The sequence below is a fragment of the Oncorhynchus masou genome, chromosome 28 (genome assembly GCF_036934945.1).
Source record: "Oncorhynchus masou masou isolate Uvic2021 chromosome 28, UVic_Omas_1.1, whole genome shotgun sequence".
Lineage (NCBI taxonomy): Eukaryota > Metazoa > Chordata > Actinopteri > Salmoniformes > Salmonidae > Oncorhynchus > Oncorhynchus masou.
In genome coordinates this window covers 15459563-15487375 of record NC_088239.1, presented here as the reverse complement: position 1 = coordinate 15487375, position 27813 = coordinate 15459563, and the positions used below count along the sequence as shown (strand labels likewise).

Below are 27813 nucleotides of genomic sequence, written 5' to 3'. Positions count from 1 at the left end.
CTCTGGCAGGTGGTGTGTTCGAGAGAAGCCTCATGTTTAGAAAGGTAGCTAGGTAGTTAAAGGAAATCAATTTACCTTGGTTCACATTTTTGCTTTTTCGTTGCAGTTTATTTTTGTTTGATGTGCCAACATTTTTCCCGGACGACGGGTTAAGGTGAGATGGACGTCGGGTTTCCCCTTGAGCCAGCCACTTTCTTTTGAAATCACACAGTGCTGCATTGAGTGAGACCGATGTGTGGTGAATCACGGGTGCTATTTATGCTTGCATTGAGGAAAAAAAGAGTTTCTTCTCGCACCGAAAATATTGAATGAATATCACCGAACCACTGCTCCAATATGTTCCTCGTATGATTCCTTTCACTTCACCCACTAGTGATGTACATCGGCAGCTGTTTTTTTTAAGTGGTCTTGCCTTTTTGTTTTGATTTGGAGACAATGCGGAGCCATATCACGACGAAGCACGTCTGAGACGAGTTTTGGAGGAGACAATGAGGAAACGTTTTTATGAAGATAGAGAAAATATAGAGGCCTCGTCCTTTGAGGGCCCAAATCTGTGTAGAAAAAGGTGCTAAGTAGCAGCATGAATAACATCCCCGGTTAGAATGGGAACAAACGAGACTAGCGGCATAGGCAATGTATTAATGACGGCGATTTTGGCAAGTTTAAAGTCGCCTAGAACAAAGATAAGTAGCTTTCTTCACTGCTGAAGTATTACAACGGATTCCCTCCACACAATAAAGGAGGAATACCGCTCTACAATCAACCCTCTTATTTCCCTGCATTTTACTTTCCATTTGATCAATTCATTTCCCATTTTAACTGATTTTTATTCGTTTTTTAAAATCTGGATCCAACTCTGACTTTGTTCAATGGAAGTATGTTATCAGCTGCCGGTTTTGCCTCTAGACAGACCGGTTCCTAAGCATGTCCTCAGCCGGAGAGGAGCCATCAGTTTCAGCTCCAGCTCGTCTCTCTTCGGCGCTCCTGATCCAAGGCAGCTGTCACAGGTAATCCCTCATTACTTCAACTGTCTCGGCTCTCCATAATGACACTACATCATCAATTTGATGACATCTCATGCGCTACCTAATAACTAACTATTGGATCGCTTCTTTCCGATTCATATGAGTGGTATGGGAATCCTGCAGGTGGTAGCCTATCGATTTGCAATGTCACTCTGAAACTACAAAATGATCAGTAAAAATGTTCAAGTGGTTAAATGCAGTCACCCTTCAACTCAATGTATTGTTAAGCTACATTGTCTTAATTGTTGCAACAGCTGTCTACTTGTTACTTTGTGCACCAAGGAACGTGCTGCCTGGATACTTTTGTTTGTATTCGATCTAGTGTGTTCCAGTCTAGACACATTTAACAGACTCTCGTTAAATAGGTGAGCCACATTGGCTACTCCTTGATTTCTCATCACGTTGTATAGTAGGCCTATTCATGCCATAGTTGTGCAATGTAGCTTAGGCCCATGAGTTACAGTATTTTGTTAAGGAAACTTTGGCGCAAGGAAACAATGATATGAGCGGGAACCGATAACCTTAACTAACACAATCACCAAATGATGAGGACATCGACTCACGTAGTTGATAGTTCGCCATCCTACACAGTAATTGTATGTTAAATCAGGGGTGAATAACTCGTGTCCGACGCTCACATGTCATTGTATACCGAACGCATTAACAAGGCAGTGAGATCTGTGCGTGTGCGAGCCGCGTCCCTCTTCGGTGGGATATCCATTAGTCTTTTGTCAAGCCCACTGCTCCACATCACATAATCACCCCTGTGCCTGCTTTCAAATATCCACACCATTACCCTCCACTCAACAACAGATGTACAGCCCCTCTCTGTCAAAGGCTATCAATGTCCTGGCATAGAATTGGATGCATAAAGTCCTGCTTAGTTTTCTGATGCGATGATCATCAGTTTATTGAATATTCCAAATGGCTGCCATGTTGCACTATGGAACGTTGTTTTGAACGGGGAACGCTCGTTCTAGTTTTATGCCATGCGAAACCTGTAGTACAATCACACTGTGTACAAACACTGTAGGAGCAATTGTGCTCCTGGGTCGTGTTGGTCCCTTGTTTCTCTCGAGTGTGCCACAGTTCATTTGTAATTGGTGGGCTGTGTTTAAATGTATTATTCTTTTGGCCCTTTTGTTGGGAGAAACGGCTCACTTGCAACGAGCCACAGGCTTTGTAGTGTTAAGTGGGGTTCTTTTGAAACAATGATTTGCATCAGGTTTTGGTTTGTGCAGCAGATGAGAATGGGTGCAGAAGTGAAGACCTTCCCACTGTAGTTGGACACCAGGGTATGGAATGGAGACGTGTTTGCTATATGGGTTTTTTCCACACACACTACTTGCCATGGAGTGACTACTGTCCCTCTCTAAACATCATTTCTCTCCTTCTGTGTGGCCATAAGGGTGAGTCTTTTCCTCTGTGGTCACTGCTGTGTTCTGGTTCCAGTGTGCTCGCTTCCTGGTGTTTGTTTAAGCGGGGACAGGGGACGGGCTAGAGCTAGCATTACTGAGGGAGCAGGTTCAACATGTGCCTGAGGGTAGTGGTTTGGCTCTCCGCCAAACTCCCAGATGGCCGGAGTTTCAGGCCCTCTTGCTCTCTGATGAAGACATTTCCTCTCGTAAACAGAGGGTGAAAGTGTAGGGTTTAAGAAAAGATGACATCAGAGAAGTGCATTTTTGTGCTCGCTGTCTGCATGTGGATGGGTGTAAAATATGCTCTAGTAGAGGATAATGGCCAAAGGTCGCAGCTGGTTTGTCTGTAGGGCTTCCAGGTTTTTTTTTCTGGCCTCGATGGCGGAGTGGCCAATGGCTATGTCGCCAACCGAACATTGAGAGGAAGTGGGTGTGTGTGTGTGACGCACAGAGGCAGGCAGTATTGCCTCGTCTGACTCCTGAGTTGGTGTTTACATCCAGAGAGCCAGGCCAATGCAGGGAAGAGTGCAGCTGTCAGTACCATGTGCCTGGTGCATTGATTGATAACTGAAACACACACCTCTCCACTGATAAGGCCAGGCCACAGAGCCAATTGAGATTTGTCTTGTGTGTATCCGAGAAATAAGTCAATATGTAAACAGAAACACAGTATTGATGAGTTGCAGCGGTTAGTCCCATGCATATTTACGACAGGAAAAAGGAGATTTGGCAAATATGAGCCAGCATGCTACGCAACAGGACGAGATAGCACCACTTGTTTTTCTGCAGGCGGAGGGGATCACATCATGAGCACGCGCGTTGATCTTAACTGAAGCGATAAGGTTTTGACGTAGTGGTGTGCGTGGCTGGATTGACGTAGTTTCAGGATGTGGTAAGAATGCCGAAGGAGCTGTTAAGAGTCTTGCTGCTATTCTTTCACAACCACAGGGCTTTAACCCCCGACGTGCCACACGGACTAGTCTCATGAAGGTTATCTGAATGAGTGTCGACCTTATAGGACTAGTACGTGGTCTGTCCTTTTTTTCATTAGATTTGTCTTCACATGACACTTCTGCTTGTGGTTCCTTGTCAGCTTTTGGTGAAATGCTGTACTCACCTGATCAAGGCATTCAACTGGAAAGGTTTGGGTCTAAACTCAATTAACTCTCATCTCTCTCTATCCCTGGAGGGGTGTAGGACCTAACTTCAGGAGCTCCTCTATAGTAGGAAAGAAAGGACCTTTAACAAACCATACAGTTCTCAACAAGTCTCTTATTTGGCCAGGTATAGACTAAGTTGACTGACACTAACACATTCTAGAAACATTGGTGTTGGAATGAAGGTTTTGAATAATTCAATTTCTACCTTGATTCACCTCACATACTACAGGTGTTTCAATGCCTGAGCCACTTTCTGCCTATGAATCCCCCCCCATCTCTGATCTTGCGTAGATATGGCTCAACACAGAGCACATTTGCAACCCCATTCTAAACCTCTCCCTATAAAAATATTTTCAATGACTTTGTGACAGTTCTCCAGAGTAAAAATCCCTGGTTGACTGTGTCTGGCTGCTGTCTGCACTGCTCTCTCACCATGTGTCTGGCTGCTGTCTGCACTGCTCTCTCACCATGTCTGGCTGCTGTCTGCACTGCTCTCTCACCATGTGTCTGGCTGCTGTCTGCACTGCTCTCTCACCATGTGTCTGGCTGCTGTCTGCACTGCTCTCTCACCATGTGTCTGGCTGCTGTCTGCACTGCTCTCTCACCATGTGTCTGGCTGCTGTCTGCACTGCTCTCTCACCATGTGTCTGGAAGTGTTCTACTGGAACACCATGACCTGGCCTATAGTAGCATGAAACTGCCTCTATGGCCTAGAAACTGATCAGTTATTTTGACCAATGGGTTTGTGTAGGATGAGCTGAACCCAGATACCCAGTGCACCTCTCCTTCACAGGCCAGTGGACCCTTCTAAACCCACCTAATGACCTCTGACACTGGAGTGGAGTGTCCACCCCCATAAACCAGTGTTACTAGGTAGACTCAATCTGTGGCTTTGTGTAAGCAGTGGCTGGCACACACATGCAGCAACCTGCATTGCAGTAAAGTCCAGGTTTATGGCTTTAGCATTGCCTTACTGGAATGTGCCATGGCGTATTACAGCATTGCACCGCAAGGGTATAACTCTTAGGAGGACGTTTTCACTTCATGAAGCTCTGCTGACTCCAGCTGCTTTTCATGCTCAGTTTACAGACACTGTTTGTGGCTGATATTCCAGAATTGATTGGCATATTGCTGGCTTCCTCCATAGTTTGACGTGCTGTCTGTCTCAGCTAGGGCTGGGTGAGCTGGACTAAAAATCACAGCTCTCTTTTATTATTATTTAACTTAGTGGCAGTTCATGATTTTATTATGATTATTATTTTTCTATAAATAAGCTTAGTTGCACAATGAAAGATGAATACACTGCATTTCAAGCAGTTGGGAATAATCAAATGAATTTGGGGCTTGTCATTTTTTTATTTTTTTATAACTATATAAGCTTTCAACCCTAAGACCTCCTCCAAGTGTTTTAACAACATGGCCTGTTCATTTGGTTTAGATGTTGAAATTAAGTGGCCTACCTGGATAAGATGCTTAGCACATTTTATTTGTCAGTCTACACCAGTTTATGAAGTATAACAGTGAAATGTTTATTTACGGACCCTTCCCAACAATGTAGAGAGAGAGAAAATAATAGAAAAATCCCAATTATATTCCCCCCCCCCCCTCCCAATTTGTTACATTGAATTCTGTTCATCTGCCATCCTGGGATTTACTGTATTACTGGCATTGCACACAAATATACATATGAGATGAGTAATGTAGGGTTTACATACCCTACATTACTCATCTCATATGTATATACTGTACTCTATACCATCTACTGCATCTTGCCTATTCTGTTCTGTACCATCACTCATTCATATATCTTTATGTACATATTCTTTATCCCTTTACACTTGTGTGTATAAGGTAGTTGTTGTGGAATTGTTAGGTTAGATTACTCGTTGGTTATTACTGCATTGTCGGAACCAGAAGCACAAGCATTTCGCTACACTCACATGAACATCTGCTAACCATGTGTATGTGACAAATACAATGTGATTTGAAGAGGTGCTAAAAACACCAACATGGACAAGTTAATAAAAAAAAGCCCTTTGGCAGTCTATTACCAGTAATGGCTAAATCACAGACGCTGTTAGCTATATGCAACGAGTGGAAATAAACAAATGTATTGCAAATCCAGCACACAGTTACAGTGGGGGAAAAAGTATTTAGTCAGCCACCAATTGTGCAAGTTCTCCTACTTAAAAAGATGAGAGGCCTGTAATTTATCATAGGTACACTTAAACTATGACAGACAAAATGAGAAAAAAAAATTCCAGACAATCACATTGTAGGATTTTTAATTAATTTATTTGCAAATTATGGTGGAAAATAAGTATTTGGTCAATAACAAAAGTTTATCTCAATACTTTATTATACACCCTTTGTTGGCAATGACAGAGCTCAAATGTTTTCTGTAAGTCTTCACAAGGTTTTCACACACTGTTGCTGGTATTTTGGCCCATTCCTCCATGCAGATCTTCTCTAGTGTAGTGATGTTTTGGGGCTGTTGCTGGGCAACACGGACTTTCAACTCCCTCCAAAGATTTTCTATGGGGTTGAGATCTGGAGATTGGCTAGGCCACTCCAGGACCTTGAAATGCTTCTTACAAAGCCACTCCTTCGTTGCCCGGGCGGTGTGTTTGGGATCATTGTCATGCTGAAAGACCCAGCCACGCTTCATCTTCAATGCCCTTGAAGATGGAAGGAGGTTTTCACTGAAAATCTCACGATACATGGCCCCATTCATTCTTTCCTTTACACGGATCAGTCGTCCTAGTCCCTTTGCAGAAAAACAGCCCCAAAGCATGATGTTTCCACCCCCATGCTTCACAGTAGGTATGGTGTTCTTTGGATGCAACTCGGCATTCTTTGTCCTCCAAACACAGCTCTTTGGTCTTGGCCATAGTGGAGTTTGGAGTGTGGCTGTTTGAGGTTGTGGACAGGTGTCTTTTATACTGATAACAAGTTCAAACCGGTGCCATTAATACAGGTAACAAGTGGAGGACAGATGAGCCTCTTAAAGAAGTTACAGGTCTGTGAGAGCCAGGAATCTTGCTTGTTTGTAGGTGACCAAATACTTATTTTCCACCATAATTTGCAAATTCATTAAAAATACTACAATGTGATTTTTCTGGATTCCCCCCCCCCCCCATTTTGTCTGTCATAGTTGAAGTGTACCTATGATGAAAATTACAGGCCTCTCATTTTTAAGTGGGAGAACTTGCACAATTGGTGGCTGACTAAATACTTTTTTGCCCCACTGTATACAAGCATAGCTAGTAGCTACTGAATGTCATTTTACGAGAAAAGTGAACAAAAGTTGTGATGCATGCTTTTCTGAATGAAGAGCAGCAGGTGTACACGAAGCATAGGGGGGGAAAGCATTTTGCTCCACTACAAGCGTTTCACTACACCAGCAATAACATCTGCTAAGTATGTGACCAATAAAATTTGATTTGAAAGGGAGGGGGAGGGGGGCGGGCAACTGAACAGAACTCATCCAGAGCTATTCGACTTCTGGCAGAAAGCCATTTTATAGGATATCTGATAGCAAACATTTAGTAGTGAAATGCATACAAGTTTATAAAATTTTATTTGTCACATGCACAGACTACAACGGGTATAGACCTTAATGTGAAATGCTTACTTACAAGCCCTTAACCTGCAGTTCAGTTAAGAAAATAGTTTTTATTTAGTAAAATAACACACTAGAATAATATTGAGGCTATATGCAGGGGGTACCGGTACTGCGTCAATGTGCGATGGAAGAGGTTAGTCGAGGTAATTTGTACATGTAGATAGGGGTTACGTGACTGCGTAGTTGATCAACAGCGAGTAGCAGCAGTATTAAAAACAAATTGGGAAGGGGGGGGGGTCATTGCAAATTATGTTAGCCTTTCACCAGTCTTATGGCTTGGGGGTAGAAGCTGTTAAGGAGCCTTTTGGACCTAGACTTGGTGCTCCAGTCCCGCTTGCCGTGTCTATGACTTGGGGGGGCCAAGTCATAGACACGGCAAGTCAAGTTTGGACACACCTACTCATTCAAGGGTTTAGCTTTATTTTTACTATTTTCTACATTGTAGATTAATAGTGAAGACATCAACCATGACATAACACATGGAATCATGTAGCAACCAAAAAGTGTTGAACCAGTCAAAATATATTTGAGATTCTTCAAATTAGCCACCCTTTCCCTTGACAGCTTTGCACACTCTTGGCATTCTCTCAACCAGCTTCACCTGGATTTCTTTTCCAACAGTCTTGAAGGAGTTCCCACATATGCTGAGCACTTGTTGGTTGCTTTTCCTTCACTCTGCAGTCTGACTCATCCCAAACCATTTCAATTGGGTTGAGTTTGTGTGATTGTGGAGGCCAGATCATCTGATGCAGGACTCATTACTCTCCTTATTGGTCAAATAACCCTTATACAGGCTGGAGGTGTGTTGGGTCATTGTCCTGTTGAAAAACAAATAATAGTCCCACTAAGCGCAAAAAATATGGGATGGCAATCACTGTAGAATGCTGCGGTAGCCATGCTGGTTAAGTGTGCCTTGAATTCTAAATGAATCACTGACCGTGTCACCAGCAAAGCGCCATCACACCACCTCCTTCATGGTAGCAACCACATGTAACAGTATAACTTTAGACCGTCCCGTCGCCCATACCCGGGCGCGAACCAGGTACACAACCAGGCACACATCAACAACAGTCACCCACAAAGCATCGTTACCCATCTCTCCACAAAAGCCGCGGCCCTTGCAGAGCAAGGGGAACCACTACTTCAAGGTCTCAGAGCGAGTGACGTCACCGATTGAAACGCTATTTAGCGCGCACCACCGCTAACTCGCTAGCTATTTCACATCCGTTACACACACATGCGGTGATCATCCGTTCACCTACTCTGCGTCTCGGACATGGAGGTTGGAACCAATAATCTCAATTTCCACCGGCCTAATGTTAATTGCTCATGTTTCTTGGCCCAAGCAAGTCTCTTATTGGTGTCCTTTTAGTAGTGGTTTCTTTGCAGAAATTTGACCATGAAGGCCTGATTCACAGTCTCTTCTGAACAGTTGATGTGACTTAAACTCTGCAATTTCTGAGGCTGGTAACTCTAATGATTTTATCATCTGCAGCAGAGGTAACTCTGGGTCTTCCTTTCTTGTGGTGGTCCTCCTGAGAGCCAGTTTCATCATAGAGCTTTATGGTTTTTGTGACTGCACTTGTAGAAACTTTCAAAGTTCTTAATGTTCCGCACTGACTGACCTTAATGTCTTAAAGTAATGGACTGTTTTTATTTTTTTCTCTCTTTGCTTATTTGAGCTGTTCTTGCCATAATATGGACTTAGCCCTATTTGGTAAAAGACCATCTTTGTATACCACCCTTACCTTGTCACAACACAACTGATTGGCTTAATTTGTGGAATGTCCTTTCCTTCTTAACTTTTAACAAGGCACACCTGTTAATTGAAATGCATTCCAGGTGACTACCTCATGAAGCTGGTTGAGAGAGCTTTGAACACGCTTGGCAGTCATCAAGGCAAAGGGTGACTACTTTGGGGAATCTCATTATTATATATATATTTTTTTGGTTATGATTCCCTGTGTTATTTCATAGTTTTGTCTTTACCATTCTACAATGTAGAAAATTGTAAAAATAAAGAAACCCTTGAATGAGTAGGTGTGTCCAAACGTTTTACTGGTCCTGAATGTCAGGAAGCTTGACCCCAGTGATGTACTGGGCCGTACGCACTACCCTAGTCTCCTGAGGGTGGGAAAAGGTGTTGTCGTGCCCTCATGACTTTCTTGGTGTGTTTGGACTTTGATAGTTGATGTGAACACCAAGGAACAACTCTCGACTCGCTCCACTACAGCCCCGTCGATGCAAATGGGGGCGTGTTCGGCCCTCCCTTTCCTGTAGTCCTCAATCATCTCCTTTGTCTTGCTCATGTTGAGGGAGAGTTTGTAGTCCTGGCACCACACTGCCCTGTTGCTTTTTCCCAAAAATAACTATGTACATCTAGGTAGGGCTGGACGATATTGGCAAAAGTATCATCACTTTAAAAAATATATATATTACGGTATTTTATGTATTTGAACAATACAATGAGTAGTGTGACAACACATATACATTCTACATGATTTCAATGGGTTATTGAAATTCAGCTCATGACAATAAATAGCTTGCCAGCTACTTAACCCTGTTGCCCAAAGCTAACGTTATAAGCAGCCAGCTAGCTTCATCTGGCTAGTGAGGCTCGACCTGACCGAGTTATGTTGTGAAGCTAGCCACAATAAGGATTTGGCACAATAGTGGAATTTGTAGTTTGCCTTCAAAATAAAAGTACCTAATTTAAAAAAAAGGTGATGCAGAAGGTTATAATTGGTGCAATCATGCCATATTTAGACAAGATCATGTTAAACAAGGTTGGAATGTGACACAATGAAATGGGGTATCAGTCTACTTGGTGACACTCACAGAACACCACCTATGAAGAGTTTACGCAAATATTAGCGTTGTAGCTCTTATCGCGTGACTGTGAAATCCCCTCCCCAGTCAGCCTACTATTCATAATGTACTGTACAGCTTTACCTAAGGATTGGGGATCTAAGAAATGGGCTAACAGTCTACTCAATACCCAATATATTATTTCCTAATGTCCTCTGCGTTATCAGACTCAAACATCCACACAGCATGGTTTTTCCTCAGGAATAGTGTAAAATACACAGGTTGACAATAAATGTGGCTCAATTCAGTTGTTTCAGAGTCCTGCAATAAGAGCTATGACGCTAATGTTCTCGGTGTCACTGAGTAGATTGATACCCCATGTCATTGATCCACAATCCATAGGTAAGGCTGTATAGTGAAATGCATTACCGTTCAAAAGTTTGGGGTCACTTAGAAATGTCCTTGTTTTTGAAAGAAAAACACTTTTTATTTATTCATTTTAAAATAACATCAAATTGATCACATACAGTGTAGATATTGTAGCTGGAAATGGCTCATATTTAATAGAATATCTACATTTATCAGCAACAATCACTCCTGTGTTCCAATGGCATGTTGTGTTTATTATTTTAAGGCTAATTGATCATTATAAAAATATTTTATAATTGTTAGCACTGCTGAAAACTTTCTCTGATTTTTAAAGAAGCATTGAAACCGGTCATCAGACTATTTGAGTATCTGGAGCATCAGCATTTGTGGGTTCGATTACAAGCTCTAAATGGCCAGAAACAAAGCACTTTCTCCTGAAACTCGCCAGTCTATTCCTGTTCTGAGAAATGAAGGCTATTCAATGTAAGAAACCAAAGATCTCGTACAACGCTGTGTACTACTCCATTCACAGAACAGCACAAACTGTATCTAACCAGAATAGAAAGAGGAGTGGGAGGCCCCGGTGCACTACTGAGCAAGAGGACAAGTACATTTAGTGTGTGATTTGAGAAACTGGCAGCTTCATTAACTAGTACCCACAAAACACCAGGCTCAATGTCAACAGTGAAGAGGCGTCTCCAGGATCCTTTTTATATGTTGGACCAAACCGTAAATGCAAATCGCGAATTGAAACTGCTTGTTGTCAGAGAGGAAGATCTCTTTTGTCATTGTTGTGAGTGGCAGGGGGAGAGGCTTGGTGTCCCTGTGCGAGTGGAAAGGTGCATCAAAGGAGCGAATGGGATGAGACTAAAAAGACAACCTCGATTCTTGGAACATCGTGCTAAAACATATTAATTCGATATTACCCAGCCCTAGCTAGAACCCAGTGTTTTTACCACTGACAGCGTGAGGAAGTCTAGTTTTATCGCTGGGGGTCATTTCAATGTGGAAGGACCAATGAGCACCAAAGTGAAGTTAATAGGAGCATATTAAAGTGGGTGTGAAATGAAAGCCTCGAGTCCCTGTTTGAGAAGGCGCATACATGTTCCATCCTAAAAATGTGGAATAAGTGAAGGCTTTGATTTCTGATCAAACCGATGGCAAAGGGGTCTTAAAAGGTATTAGAATTACATCAGAACACAAGGTTGAAGTAAAGACCCCTTCCAACTAATATCAACTTGTTGGGGGGGATTTCTATGAAACATTTCCTTGTGCTTTGATGTTCCGTTACCAGAAACCCACATCTTTAAGATATTTTCTAATTTCTCTCCCTCGTGAGGGAGAATAATGAAAGTTCCCAGAACAAGGAAAGGTAGAGCTATCAATTAGTTAGTGTTTTTACTGATATCAATTTTGTTTATGAATTAAGTGAATAAAACAAATTCTGGTAAAAAAAAAATGGGTAATAGAATTCTGCAATTGATTTGGCTACAATGGGAAATCGTAGTAGTCACAAACCACAGTTTGGTTCACAAGTTTGGACAGTACAGCTCAGAGTAGTGTACAGAGCACACAAGTTGAGTACACTAATGAGCTGTACTTTGTTGTCCAAACTTGTGAAACATAGACGACTATGATTGGTTCAGATTTGTTTCTGGTCCGGATGACCCAAATTTGGTCTTGTTTGGGGGCAAAGTTCATTAAAACAATTAGCCAGTGTGGTGAATGATACCCAAATATGCAGAAGAGGACCTATGTAGGACCTATGTACCTATGTAGGATACATCACGATAAAGCTAATGACATTCATGTCCATAATTGTGCATTTCTGTGTAGTACAGATCAGGGGCCCATGATTAAGTTCAGTTAACGTGTGTAAAATCACTTCACTTACTCTATTTCAATAACCAAAAGAGGTTTTTCAAAGTCTGTGTGTACGTCATAGCTGACACCGAATTATTTCTGCAAACATTGTTGAATCTTCATTTGGAACAGATATTTTAAGAGTTTCTGGAAAGCACGGACACAAAGATTTTACCGAAATTCTGTTACCAAATTTTGCATCTGCACAGCTCTTCCAGTAAATGTGTTTTTGTAAAATCGTCAGTGTAAATTGTTAAAAGTAGTCCTTGTTCATGAGTTGTATGGTTTTTGTTAAACTTTGAAATCAATGGTTTTTGCTCGGCATACATTTTAAGTGACATTGCCCTGGGGCTGAAACGGGGAAGTGTGGGTGGATGAGCTTTGACCAGGCTCTGCTTAACACCACTTTAAAGGCCTGGAGCTGTTAGACTTGGCATCAATGATCATTCACAGGGTTCGCTCTGTAGAGCTGTCTGGTTGGGTTTAGATTTAGCTTCAAGTACACCTACAGTAGTGTCAACTAGGCTACACATGATCAAACTTGATGCTGAAAAAGTCTCTAGATGCATTACACTTAAATTCCATCTAAAAACATTTTGTTTTACTTAAACTGTTCTCTCAGACAAGGTAGGTTTAGGACACACATTTTGTTTGTCGTTTACTTGTGTAAAACTGAACCAACTACAGACACTAACCTGATCTCTGTTTCACAAACAGCCCTCCACACCTCTGATTCAGAAGGGTTGGGTAAATGTGGAAGACTCAATTAAGTTGAATGCATTGTTGGGCAACTGACTAGGTAGCCCCCTTTCCTTTCACATGGCCCGGGGTTGATGCCTCAGTCCAGTCTGACCTCTGACCAGTCTGACCGATCTTGGAGAAGTTGCCTGACCCTGCCTGAGGGGGACCTGGTAATCCTGCCAGTTGGCTGCTAACTGGCACTGGAGTGATGAGTGACGGTACAGGCCAGATCAGACACGCCAGCAATAGCTGTCAGCCAAAGGGTGTGTGTGTGTGTGTGTGTGTGTTTGTGATTGAAAAGGTTGTATGCAGTAGTTTGGGGTCTTTCTGCTTACGGTTATGCCAGTCTGTTTATCCCCCCCGCCCACGCACACAGGGTGGATATTACTCACGCTAAGCGCTGGTGCTGTGTGTGAACACAGCGGCGTGTTGACAGTAAAATACTGCACCACAAGCCTGTTTGCAAGCCGGTCAAATATTATCTTGGATTGGCCGTCGCCGTCATGGGAGCTTAGAATTAGAGGACACTTAGGGTCAGAGGAAGATGGACACACCCAGAGAGAGAGGGTGTCTGTGACGACAGTTTGGTGGAGACGAACCCTGATCCTTATCTGGGTTTCTAAGTGGTTACAGTTGGACGTGTGTGAGATGGTGGTTGTTAAACTGGTTACCTGGTTACCAACTCTGGACTGTTTTTCAGATGTGATCAATCCCAATGGGACTAGGCCATAACAAGCTGCTTAGACATTTTGTTAATAATAATTCTGTCACCTTCAGTTGACACCCATAAGCATCAATAAATTGCTGTTTTTAACGGCCTCTCCACTGCATTGTGAGGAGAATATGGCTTCAAAGCGTTTTATTTTTCATTCGAGAGTGGAGCCCAGAGGGGATGAGCGAGGGAGAGAAATAAACAGTGAGGGAATGAAAATGGGTAAAGTATATCATGAATGCAAATGAGGCTAAGCCGATTGACGTCACAGGCCTGAGTGATGTGCCATCTGGGGACACCCTGGCTGGAGGGGAGGAGAGCCAAGGCAAGCTCAGCCCAGGGAGGGGGAGTCTTGTGGGGAAACTAGCTCTGGAGACACCACCCTCCCCTCTCTGGATCGTGTGTGTGTGTGTGTGTGTGTGTGTGGGTGGTACAAGGGGAGGTGAGCCAAGACCGTGTACAGGCCTGAGCATCTGTCTGTGGGTGACAGCAGGTTGAGGATATCCCCTGGTTGGTTCCTCTGTTACTGCAACCTGCTGATTAGTGCCAGGCACCAGTGTACACCTACTAGGTAGATATCTCTCTTGCTCTCTAGTTTTGCCATAGGTCTATGTTTGTGTGCATTTTTGAAAACAAGTTTGGCTGTATGAATACTCTTACCCCCCCCCCCTCTTGGCTGTATGAATACTCTTAACCCCCCCCCCCTCTTGGCTGTATGAATACTCTTAACCCCCCCCTCTTGGCTGTATGAATACTCTTAACCCCCCTCTTGGCTGTATGAATACTCTTAACCCCCCTCTTGGCTGTATGAATACTCTTAACCCCCCCCCCCCCCCACCCCCTCTTGGCTGTATGGATACTCTTCCACCCCTTCCACTTGGCTGTATGAATACTCTTACCCCCTTCCACTTGGCTGTATGAATACTCTTACACCCTTCCACTTGGCTGTATGAATACTCTTACACCCTCCCACTTGGCTGTATGGATACTCTTACACCCCCCTCTTGGCTGTATGGATACTCTTACACCCCCCCTCTTGGCTGTATGAATACTCTTACACCCTCCCACTTGGCTGTATGGATACTCTTACACCCTCCCACTTGGCTGTATGGATACTCTTACACCCTCCCACTTGGCTGTATGGATACTCTTACACCCCCCCCCCCCTCTTGGCTGTATGGATACTCTTACACCCCCCCCCTCTTGGCTGTGTGAATACTCTTACACCCTCCCACTTGGCTGTATGGATACTCTTACACCCCCCCCCCCTCTTGGCTGTATGGATACTCTTACACCCCCCCTCTTGGCTGTATGGATACTCTTACACCCTCCCACTTGGCTGTATGGATACTCTTACACCCTCCCACTTGGCTGTATGAATACTCTTACACCCTCCCTCTTGGCTGTGTGAATACTCTTACACCCTCCCACTTGGCTGTATGAATACTCTTACACCCTCCCTCTTGGCTGTGTGAATACTCTTAAACCCTCCCACTTGGCTGTGTGAATACTCTTATCCTCCCTCTTGGCTCTTATCCCCCCTCCATGTGTGTGTGGTAGTCTCGGTAGTCTCGCTGCCACTGTCTCCCCCCTCTTTCTGTCTTGCGTGCTCGGTAAGCCTAGTGTCGTTGGGAGTGTTGCCTGCTGCTGTCCTAATCAGCAAGCAGCTTTGCTCTATCGTCACGGTAACAAGGAGCCTATTACTGGGGAAATGAGGTGTGATTAACTCTTAGGTTTTACCAGATGGACATCTCAACTCAGTCTGTCTGGAGCAGCATGTTCCCCCTACATGTAGTACAGAGCTTCCCACACCATATATCCCACCAGCTCTCTCACTACACGCTCCGTGCATATGTCATGTGTACACACGCTCCGTGCATATGTCATGTGTACACACGCTCCGTGCATATGTCATGTGTACACACACGCTCCGTGCATATGTCATGTGTACACACACGCTCCGTGCATATGTCATGTGTACACACACGCTCCGTGCATATGTCATGTGTACACACACGCTCCGTGCATATGTCATGTGTACACACACGCTCCGTGCATATGTCATGTGTACACACACGCTCCGTGCATATGTCATGTGTACACACACGCTCCGTGCATATGTCATGTGTACACACACGCTCCGTGCATATGTCATGTGTACACACACGCTCCGTGCATATGTCATGTGTACACACACGCTCCGTGCATATGTCATGTGTACACACACGCTCCGTGCATATGTCATGTGTACACACACGCTCCGTGCATATGTCATGTGTACACACACGCTCCGTGTGAGTGTTTTCTGCTGCTTACGCAGCATGCATGTTTCTCACACTGGCTGATAAATAGATGGAGAGTGTGTATACCATCACAAAGATGACGCACCTTGTGGGCCTGTGTGAAAGTCTATCAGTTGAACCCAACTGTTCAGCAGCCTAACAGTCCTCAGCAGGATGAAATGGATGGTTGAACTCAGATGACTTTAGTAGACGGAAGGCCAGCACCACTCGTATTATTCAAGTGTTTAACATCGTTGCATATTTCTCTGGTTCTCTTCTGATTTACCAATATCTTGGAAGCATAAATGTTTTTTTATTTATTTGTCTTTCCTCTCCTTCAGAGACGAGGGGCCATCTCGTATGACAGCTCAGATCAGACTGCTCTGTACATTCGTATGCTCGGTAAGTACTGCCTCCTGTCACATACAGTACACACCAACTAGCGTTATGCTAGTTACTGTGAGTAATGTCCCCACCCACACTCACTCAGCAGCACCACCAGCCATTTTGTTCTAGTACAACTAGCATTTCAATACTAGCAACTATAAGTACTGCTCACTGTCCCCACATTTACAATGAACAGGCATCAGGCCTCTAGATTGCACATCAAGGAAAGGGTTGAAATATTGTTGTTCTTGCCATATTACATAATAGCTTAAGTAACAACGTAAAAGGGATAAATACATTTTAGAAAGGGATAGAGGAATTCAGGCAGACAGATGGATGCAGAGGGACTCACTCGTCTGATCTCTTTGATAATCTCTCCATCACATAAGGTTTAAGTCATGTCTGAGTCCGTCCAGCCGTCCAGGCCAGCCGTTGGGCCACAGAATTAAGCCTCTGAATTTTGAGCAGATTTACTGAGGCTGAGGTTTAATTCTGTGTTGTGCTGGGTACATAGGTCAGTGGAATGTTCTGGGTTCTCTGTGTGGATGCTAGGAGTCCACTCGATTTTAGACCAGTATGTCTGTGTGGTTGTTTGTAAGAGTCTGTCCTGTCTTGTTGGTTATGTATATATTATATTGTCTGCACTGCCACGTAACATTTGGGGATAATAGTTTATTGAGTTGGATTTCGCCCTGCCTACCCAGCAGTCAGTCTAGCAGACCAGACCAAAACAGATTAGACCCTTATGCCTGTTCTGTTGTCATGAGAGATTATGTACATAGGGCCAGGAGTTTTCCAGGAAATACTCTGGGCCCTGTTTATAAACTACAACTGGCCAGGTCACTGACCTCACTTCCTGTCTGGAGGAAGCTATGATGGTTTGTGCTGCAAATAGTTTGAACTATTTTCGGATACAATTCTGTTCGAAGTTAACTTAAATTTAAAAAAATCTTTAAACACCGATTACTGACATCTTCAGTAGTTCAATCATCTGAAGAAGACTATTTTAAATGACCATTTTAACTCAATGATGTAACAACAATTTGCTGCTACTAGCGTTCCCCTGGTTACCTCTGGCTCTAGTATTAGACCTACTTTGAGACCATGTGTTTTTGTGGAGTAGGTGCTACTAGCGTTCCCCTGGTTACCTCTGGCTCTAGTATTAGGCCTACTTTGAGACCATGTGTTTTTGTGGAGTTGGTGCTACTAGCGTTCCCCTGGTTACCTCTGGCTCTAGTATTAGGCCTACTTTGAGACCATGTGTTTTTGTGGAGTTGGTGCTACTAGCGTTCCCCTGGTTACCTCTGGCTCTAGTATTAGGCCTACTTTGAGACCATGTGTTTTTGTGGAGTTGGTGCTACTAGCGTTCCCCTGGTTACCTCTGGCTCTAGTATTAGGCCTACTTTGAGAGCATATGTTTTTGTGGAGTTGGTGCTACTAGCGTTCCCCTGGTTACCTCTGGCTCTAGTATTAGGCCTACTTTGAGAACATGTGTTTTTGTGGAGTTGGTGCTACTAGCGTTCCCCTGGTTACCTCTGGCTCTAGTATTAGGCCTACTTTGAGAACATGTGTTTTTGTGGAGTTGGTGCTACTAGCGTTCCCCTGGTTACCTCTGGCTCTAGTATTAGGCCTACTTTGAGACCATGTGTTTTTGTGGAGTTGGTGCTACTAGCGTTCCCCTGGTTACCTCTGGCTCTAGTATTAGGCCTACTTTGAGAACATGTGTTTTTGTGAAGTTGGTGGATATTAAAATGTATAATAAGAGGTGCTGCAACATCCCAGTTCAGGACATGTAGGCTATTTGCCAGGGCCTGTGATAAATTACTAGGCCAGTCTGTCATACAGTGGGTTTAAAAGCATTACAGCGTAGAGGTCAGTGCACATTGCAAATCAACTGACTGACACATATTCCCCTGACGTCAAGGTCCGCTGGCACATAGAATGGGAAAACGTGACTCCATCTCATCACACATTTTAAACGTGCAGCTCACACACAGACACCAAATGACTTGGATGTGTAACTGCATGTATATCTGAGTTTGTGTACATCATGCATACCTTTTTGTATATTTAAATTAAATCTGTGAAAGCTGTATGTGACCGTCCTTTAATGGTAATTCCCAGTTTTGCTATTTTGCTAGGGGCTTGTGTTATATTCAAACAGCTGTTCCCAAGTAAGTAAGCTGGTGGGAGTGAGACTGTACTGAATGACTGATCTGATGTACAAATCAGTGCTGAAGAGCTGCATTAGCCTGTCAGTCTGACTGCTGCTGAATGACTCATCTAGGAGACCAGTATTGACTGGGTTGCCTGGACCAGTGCCATAGTACCATAGCAATAGTCAGTGTTCGCCTCTGAGTATGAAGCACAAACCTGTCTACTGTAGGTTGCTCTGCTGCTCTGACTACTAATACGAGTGTTACTGTAGCCTTGCCTGGCATTGCATGCTCAGCTGTTCCAAGTTCCTTTAGTGGTATATATGCTGCTGCTCCTTTGGAGAAAGGGAGAGGAGGAGAGGGAGAGTGCATGTGTGTGAGTACAGCATGTTGGTGACCTGTGTGTGGGAGCGCTCTTTCTCAACTGTACGTTTCATGACTCTTGAGGACGTGTGTGTGCGTGTTGCTTCCCTCTAGGAGATGTTCGAGTGAGAAGTCAGGTAGGATTTGAACCAGAAGGAAGAGGTTCCTATCCGTACCTGTGCATTGACTTCCGGACCCTACACTGTGAGTATGAACCATGACGACAAAAAACCCAACGTATTTCCTCACTGCATAGTAGTTGTGGTGTGACTTTCCTCTAGTTACCCTCACTGATCAGTTAAGAGATGGTACCGGCATACAGCCCTGCCCCTGCGGGTACTTACCGGTCTTCAGTCGGTAGATCTGCTACACCTGACAGATGTTGGTGAATATCTTATTTATTTCACACACTGATTAGTTGACATCATTGTCTTTATGTAAATAAGTCAACCTGAATAATCCTTATGTGACTGAGCAGGGTGGGGTACTATTCTAGTTCAGGAAGTGGAGTGATATTTAATTTGGACAAAGTCTTGTAGAGAAAATACTGTGACATTCAGTTCATGAATTGAAAAGAAAGTTGTAATCTGACCGCCAACCCTGAATGTGAGTCCTGCTACGTTAGTGACTCCCAGTCCAGTGGAGTTCTCTCTCTGACAGACGTTCCATGTGTTCACTTCCTGGTTTAAAAGTAAACGCCTTCCTCGGAATGCTGACATGCTTCCTGAGTTGTACCATAACTTTCCAGCCATGGTGTGTGTGTCCACTGACGATGCATGACTTGTGGTGTGTGTGTCCACTGACGATGCATGACTTGTGGTGTGTGTGTGTCCACTGACGATGCATGATTTGTGGTGTGTGTGTCCACTGACGATGCATGACTTGTGGTGTGTGTGTCCACTGACGATGCATGACTTGTGGTGTGTGTGTCCACTGACGATGCATGACTTGTGGTGTGTGTGTCCACTGACGATGCATGACTTGTGGTGTGTGTGTCCACTGACGATGCATGACTTGTGGTGTGTGTGTCCACTGACGATGCATGACTTGTGGTGTGTGTGTCCAAGCAGTAGGCTAAGTGTAGGCAGTGTAAGTGTCCATCCTCAGGCAGTGGCGTTCATAGTTGACCAGTCTTGAATCCAGAGTGACCTCACAGGAATGCAGCGTGTATGTACATCAATCATTTGTCCACTTCTTTCATTCTTATTGATTTAATTTTTTATTGGTTTCGTCAGTCTTCATATTGGTATCAAATCAACGTTTATTTGTCATGTGCGCTGAATACAACAGGTGTAGCCTTAGTGAAATTCTTACGTGGGGGGAAAAAAACACATGGCACAATTGGTTAGGCGCCATTTCACAATTCATCAGTATCCTTATTGGTTTCATCAGCGTTCTCATTCACGTATTGAACATTTTGGACATTTGGATAGCTCTTAGTCTCAATTATAAGTCCACCCAAACATTTGTGCAACATTCCTGATTTAAGATTTGGAGCAGATGTCTGTGACTCCAGTGCCTGTGGATGATCAAGCAGAGTATATTACTAAATGATTAGATAGACCTCTACTGTGTAAACCAGACACGCCATGTCATCCCTCTGTTTCTTTCTGTACAACAGGAAACTGTTGAATCTATCCTCTGTTGTAAACCTTGTACTGCAAGGGGTCCTCAGCCATATGCGTGTTTTTGACGACAAACATTTTATGACCATTACTAACAGATAAACAAAAAATTGCTATGGAATATTTGAGGGTGTAATACAATGTTATAATATTAATCCACAATTCATGTTCTTACCCCTTGGTAACATTGGCCTGGGAGGCTCCCAGGGATATTGGTATCCACTGTACACCATACATTTCAACTTAAAGGCCCAGTTTAGTCTGAGGTTGGAATAATACTGAAAATTGATGCCCTTTTAGTGTGAGACCTGTTTGCTTGGAGTTTCAGCCGTTTTGGAGGATTGGAGTTTTGGCCTGCCTGGTGACATCATAGGTGGTACATAAGAAAGAGTCCTAAACAGGAGGTTGGTGACACCTTAATTGGGGAGGATGGGCTCGTGGAAATGGCTGGAGCGGGAATAGGTGGAATGGTATCAAACACACAGTTTCCATATGTTTGATACCATTCGTTCCGTTCCAGCCATTATTTTGAGCCGTCCTCCCCTCAGCATCCTCCACTGCTGCTAGTCTTCAGTTCTCCCCTCCCCACTCAGACCACTCCCAGCAAAACTCTTGCTTGAGAAATTGTACTTTGCTAAGAAGGTATTTTGTTTTTCTTACTCTGACTGTTTCCAATTAGTAAGGTACTTAATTCTTTCAATATATTTTTTGGCAATGCACTAATTTTAAGCTTTAAAACTGCAAAATGTTCTTTGTCTCGTGACAAAATGTGTAGAATTGCAGGACATTTGCTTAAAAACGGCACATTTTTCTCTCTGATGCCAAGAGATGGGCCTTTAAAATGTTCCTTCCCAGGGCCTGAAGGTTTGTCCGGCCTGCACTGCCAAAGTCAATCAGTAGTGGAAAAGTAACCAATTGTCATACTTGATTTATACTTTAACTTCTGATACTTAAGTATATTTAAAACAAAATACTTTCAAGTAGTATTTTACTGGGTGACTTTTACTTGAGGCATTTTCTTTTAAGGTGTCATTACTTTTACTAATCTCAAATTCATTATATTAAACAAACCAGACGGCACGATTTTCTTATATTTTTATTTTATTTACGAATAGCCAGGGGCATACTTCAACACTCAGACATAATTTACAAACAAAGCATTTGTGATTAGCGAGTCCGCCAGATCAGAGGAAGTAGGGATGACCAGGGATGTTCGCCTCATAAGTGCGTGAATTAGTTAATGTTCCTGTCCTGCTCAGCATTCAAAATGTAATTAGTACTTTTAGGTGTCAGGGAAAAGGTATGGAGTAAAAAGTACATTTATTTTCTTTAGGAATGTAGTGAAGTAAAAGTAGTCAAATCTAAGTAAAGTACAGATACCCACAAAGACTTTTAAGTACTTTATACTACTGGTCAAAGTAACACTCCTTGTATTCTAGTTTAATATCACCTGAGTTATGAGGGGGTCCCTGATGAATTTGCTATAACAAAAAGTGTCCTGAAGTTTGAAAACCAGTGTTTTAAACAACTCCAATGTTGTGAATAAACCCTTGTGTTTTCAGCCTGCTCAGAATCCACCTCAGCCTCTAGTCTTATCCCTGGTCCAGGCTTCATCTCGGCTGGGCCCGTGTCTGGTCGGCGGCTACGCAGACTGCTCAGCTTCCAGAGATACCTCCACTCGTCCCGTCTGCTCTGGGGAACAACCCACCTCAACCCCCTCCACATCCTGGATGAGGACTACATTGGACAGGCCAAGGTCTGATGCTCACGCAGACCATACGCTCTGAGCCAATCATACACAATTCATGTTTATGTGCATGGCTTAACACACACTTACATGTACATGTGTTTTTCTCTTGCAGTGTATGTTGGAAAGGGTCGGGAGCTGGAATTTCGACATTTTCCTCTTCGACAGATTAACGAATGGTATATTTCTAACAGATGTCCACTTTTTCTCCCAGAGCTTTACCTACATTTTTGTAATGTCCTCATCCTCACAGAATAAGTGTGACATGACTGCATAGGCCTGCTTTCAACTCAGACATTTCTAGACAATGATGCCCTCTGGTGTTTGTTTTGCTGAATGCTGTGTAGAACTGGGATGGTGGGGACTCTTAAGTCATTCTCCATAGATTTTCATTGCAATGCTAAACTCCACCACAAAAAACACAACTACCTGCCCCTGAACACTATTCCTGACCAGCTCTTAAACTAAATCTCACATCCCTCTCCATGCAGGAAACAGCCTGGTGACGATGACCTTCCACCTCCTGAACCAGTATGGTCTGCTGGAGCTGTTTCAGCTGGACATGGTGAAGCTGTGGCGCTTCCTGGTCATGGTGCAGGAGGACTACCACAGCCTCAACCCCTACCATAACGCTGTGCACGCTGCTGATGTCACACAGGCCATGTACTGCTACCTGCGAGAACCCAAGGTGGCAGACAGATTGACCGTGCTAGTTTTCTGTTGTACAGAAAGTATTCAGAAGTAGCTTACTGGGTGTTTGAACTGGGCTATCCCAGGCATTTGCTCCTGTAGCCGATAAAAATTGAGCTGACATTCCGGTCTCTCCATAGCTGGCCAAGTCCCTGACGTCCTGTGACATCCTCCTGGGCCTGCTAGCAGCTGCTACTCATGACCTGGACCACCCGGGAGTCAACCAGCCTTTCCTCATCAAGACCAACCACTACCTGGCCAAGCTCTACAGGGTGAGAGCCCATAGCTGGAGCAGTCCACAGCTACTTTACAAGCCATATTAGACCAGAGGGTTATACTACAAAGCAGTATCACTGAGTTGGCTAACTATTGATTTTCTGGTTAATTAAAAAGATCAACTTGGGCCTCCTGAGTTGCACAGCGGTCTAAGACACTACATCACAGTGCTGAGGTGTCACTACAGACTGGTTCGATCTCAGGCTGCGTCACAGCCGGCCATGACCGAAAGACCCACAAGGTGGCGCACAACTGGCCCAGCGTCGTCCGGGTTAGGGGAGGGTTAGGCTGGCCGGTATTTTCTTGTCTCTTTGTGGTGGGCCGGGTGCCTGCAAGCTGTCGTCAGTTGGCCGGTATTTTCTTGTCTCATTGTGGTGGGCCGGGCGCCTGCAAGCTGTCGTCAGTTGGCCGGTATTTTCTTGTCTCATTGTGGCGGGCCGGGCGCCTGCAAGCTGTCGTCAGTTGGAAGGTATTTTCTTGTCTCACTGTGGCGGGCCGGGCGCCTGCAAGCTGTCGTCAGTTGGAAGGTATTTTCTTGTCTCACTGTGGCGGGCCGGGCGCCTGCAAGCTGTCGTCAGTTGGAAGGTATTTTCTTGTCTCGTTGTGGCGGGCCGGGCGCCTGCAAGCTGTCGTCAGTTGGAAGGTATTTTCTTGTCTCGTTGTGGCGGGCCGGGCGCCTGCAAGCTGTCGTCAGTTGGAAGGTATTTTGTCTCATTGTGGCGGGCCGAGCGCCTGCAAGCTGTTGTCAGTTGGAAGGTATTTCCACCGACACATTGGTGCAGCTTCCTTCCAGGTTATGCGAGCAGTGTGTCAAGAAGCAGTGCGGCTTGGTAGGGTCGTGTTTCAGAGGACGCATGGCTCCATCTTCACCTCTCCCGAATCTGTAGGGGAGTTACAGCCAGCGACGAGGCTGGAGGGGAGTTACAGCCAGCGACGAGGCTGGAGGGGAGTTACAGCCAGCGACGAGGCTGGAGGGGAGTTACAGCCAGCGACGAGGCTGGAGGGGAGTTACAGCCAGCGACGAGGCTGGAGGGGAGTTACAGCCAGCCGAGGCTGGAGGGGAGTTACAGCCAGCGACGAGGCTGGAGGGGAGTTACAGCCAGCGACGAGGCTGGAGGGAGTTACAGCCAGCGACGAGGCTGGAGGGGAGTTACAGCCAGCGACGAGGCTGGGGGAGTTACAGCCAGCGACGAGGCTGGAGGAGTTACAGCCAGCGAGGCTGGAGGGGAGGCTGGAGGCTGGGGAGTTACAGCCAGCGACGAGGCTGGAGGGGAGTTACAGCCAGCGACGAGGCTGGAGGGGAGTTACAGCCAGCGACGAGGCTGGAGGGGAGTTACAGCCAGCGACGAGGCTGGAGGGAGTTACAGCCAGCGACGAGGCTGGAGGGGAGTTACAGCCAGCGACGAGGCTGGAGGGGAGTTACAGCCAGCGACGAGGCTGGAGGGGAGTTACAGCCAGCGACGAGGCTGGAGGGGAGTTACAGCCAGCGACGAGGCTGGAGGGGAGTTACAGCCAGCGACGAGGCTGTAACTACCACTTGGATACCACAAAATTAGGGAGGAAAAAGGGGCATAAAGATGAATAATAAAAAGCTCATCTTAGATATCAAACCCATTACAAGCTTATATTTCCTAAAAAATGTTATCAGAATATTTAGGACGACTTTTTGATCCTGCTTTGCAGTATAACCCTCTGGCTAACGCTACGCTGTCATGTTGGCCAAGCTCTAGAGGGGAGAACGTAAAGCAATCCAAGCTCCTGTAGCTTTAGACCTGACTGGAGATCAATAGATGGCCATGTAATGTTGAGGTCCATGATTGAATGCAGTTAGTAGCTCAAGATGACAGCATTCTCAAAATCTGTCTCTGGTCTGTAGAACTCCTCTGTTCTGGAGAACCACCACTGGCGGTCTGCAGTTGGTCTGCTCAGAGAGACTGGCCTGTTCTCCCACCTGCCTGCTGAGGAAGGGTCAGTCATGTTCTTTTTCCAGTGCCAAATGGTTGATCAATAAACGTTACTCTGTTAAAGAGCAAGGTAATGAGTTGGTTGTTGTAGTATACATTTCATTTAAACTCATGAGCTCATCAGGCTGAAGATGGAGCGCCAGCTGGGTTCTCTGATCCTGGCCACTGACATCAGCAGACAGAACGAGTACCTGGGGAAGTTCAGAACACACCTGAACCAGGATGACCTGTGCCTGAGCAATGCCAGCCACCGACACTTCATCCTCCAGGTCAGTTACCAGTTGGGCCATAGGTTAAGAGTTGGGCCTGGGGAAACTGGGGTAACTAACCAGTAATTGTGGCTTAGTTGTGCATGGGGAAACTGTAGAACTGGCTGTTTTGTCTCTAACTCATTGCAGATGGCTCTGAAGTGTGCGGACATCTGCAACCCCTGCAGACCCTGGGAGCTGAGCAAACAGTGGAGTGAGAAAGTGACTCAAGAGTTTTTTCACCAAGGTAGCCTCTCATTAATCTCTAATTTTTTCTTCACCTATCCTGTTGATTTCTGATCAGTGTGTGTTGTCTATCCCTCTGTAGGAGACATTGAGAAGAAGCACAAACTTGAAGTCAGTCCACTGTGTGATAGCCAGAGAAACTCAATGGGAAACATTCAGATTGGTAAGTTATGATGGTTTCTAGGTAAGTACTAGCTACATTACATTGATAGAACCAGAAGCTCTATTAGGCCTGCCTTTCGAACCCTGTGTGTCTCCCTGTCTTCCCTTCCCCAGGCTTCATGACTTATGTGGTGGAGCCTCTCTTTGCTGAGTGGGGTCGGTTCTCTGACACGCGTCTGTCCCAGACCATGCTGGGCCACCTGGGGCTGAACAAGGCCAGCTGGGGTGGGTTAGTACAGCAGGAGCGGCCGTCGAGCCCCGACGAGCTGGAACCTAGCAGACCTGCCTCCGTCACCATGCCAACGCCTGCCATCACTGAGTCAGAACCAGAGTCTGCCTCTGCTGTGGAACCCACAGCCGTCAACACGGCAACAGCCACGGGAGCAACCAACTCCGAAGAAATACCTCAGGGAAGGAAAGAGTCCTGACACTCCACGTTTGCCCTTACAACCCTGACCCTTAACCCCTGGCCTCAACACACTGGGTGGTGGAAGGGGCAGGGTGTGGACTTCAAACCCCACCCCCCCACCTGAACTTTAAGTTTGTTGCTTTGCGTCCCGTCTTTGACAAACCACTGATTTTATTTAATTTTTAATTCCTTTCCTTGACATGGAGAAACACCTAGATACCTCATTTGGCTACTGCTGTATTATTTTTATTAGCTTGTTTTATTTATTTGTCCTCTGAAGTTTTGGCCTTACTAATTTGACACTATTTTTGGTAGCAAAGTGAATCTAAGGGAATGACAGTAACTGAAGAATACACTTTTCTAGTTGAAGTGCCATTTTCAAACCAAGTTCTACAGGAAGCTTTGAGTCATTTGAAACGTATTGAGAAGAGGCTCTCTAAAGACTGTACAGAAATGTCATGGTGTGTTGATTTTATAACGAATCTTCTTCCTCATGTAAAAAAAGTGACATGCCCAGTCCTTTTGCTGCCTCTATGAAGACTGTTTACAGACGTCTTTGTTGTCACATCGAAATGAATCATTCCGGTTCCGCCTTCTAAGCACAGATGTGAAGAAACATGAGCGTTTGAACTGTCGCCCCACTGCTGAAGTCGAGCACAAAGACTCCGCCTGACAGACGGACAGTCACCAGATGCCATAAAGGAAACACCACCTGTGCTCCATTGTATTCCTCTTTTCCTTGCACTCCCAAAAGACTGACATGTTGGACACCGCTTCTGTTCTGAAAGAATTTGGGACAGACGGAATGGTATTGTAGAATAGAACCAATATGAAAAAGCATTATTGTAGACTGTAGAGCATGGGTGACCTCGATCTGTCACCCTGGATCCTTTCACACGCATCTCATCTAAACTCCATCACAATGCAACTCGCTCAGGGTTTTGCCAATCTCTATCCCAAGGTATAGGTTGGACTGTAGTAGTTTAGCTACCTGGTAAACATGTTTACATCTACTGAATGGGACTCTCTCATCATAGCCACCTGCAACCTAGAGGACTGCTCTACCGATGCCTTAACTATGCACAAACTACGCTAAGTGACCAAACCAGTTCTACTACTCATTAAGTGCATCGTATGCTTGCACTCTGATCCCCTTTGCCTTTGGTGAGAAACTCAATCCTTTTTATACATGGAAACATTCCATCTAATTTAGGTGGTTTTCTGACTCTGTATAGACGGCACAGATGTTTTGAACAATAACGGGTGCTTTTTATTTTAGCTGATTTTGTAATTATTCTGTAAGACTGTTGATAAACTGTTTACAATTTTTTTGCAGCAGCCATTTTGGGAAGATGACTTCAGTATCAAGCCGTTTTCCAAAGGCTTTGCTGTGTTGACCTTTTGATACATGTTGCAGTTTGATTAATAAAAGCAGTTGACAAATTTCAATGATCCAATTGAACTTCAGTGTTCGGCCTCATAAACAGGGCTGTATTGAGTGATACTCAACATCGCAGCTTGAAATGTAATGAATAGA

General features: G+C 44.7%; 1 protein-coding gene across 3 annotated transcripts; it reads left to right on the top strand.

The window, feature by feature from the left end:
* LOC135517242 (high affinity 3',5'-cyclic-AMP phosphodiesterase 7A-like) lies at positions 1-27738 on the top strand. 3 transcript variants are annotated; one of them, XM_064941364.1, is made up of 13 exons: positions 1-1007; positions 16345-16405; positions 18532-18564; positions 19024-19113; positions 22097-22290; positions 22397-22460; positions 22773-22969; positions 23112-23243; positions 25124-25215; positions 25336-25480; positions 25610-25706; positions 25788-25868; positions 25982-27738. In XM_064941364.1, the coding sequence occupies exons 1-13, from the start codon at positions 870-872 to the stop codon at positions 26293-26295; spliced, it is 1638 nt and encodes a 545-aa protein (XP_064797436.1). In that variant the 5' UTR covers positions 1-869; the 3' UTR covers positions 26296-27738. The 3 variants fall into 3 exon arrangements, with proteins under 3 accessions (XP_064797436.1, XP_064797438.1, XP_064797437.1); XM_064941366.1 differs by lacking the exon at positions 18532-18564 and having other exon boundaries at positions 19027-19113; XM_064941365.1 differs by lacking the exon at positions 18532-18564.
* Positions 27739-27813: the final 75 nt, after the last annotated feature.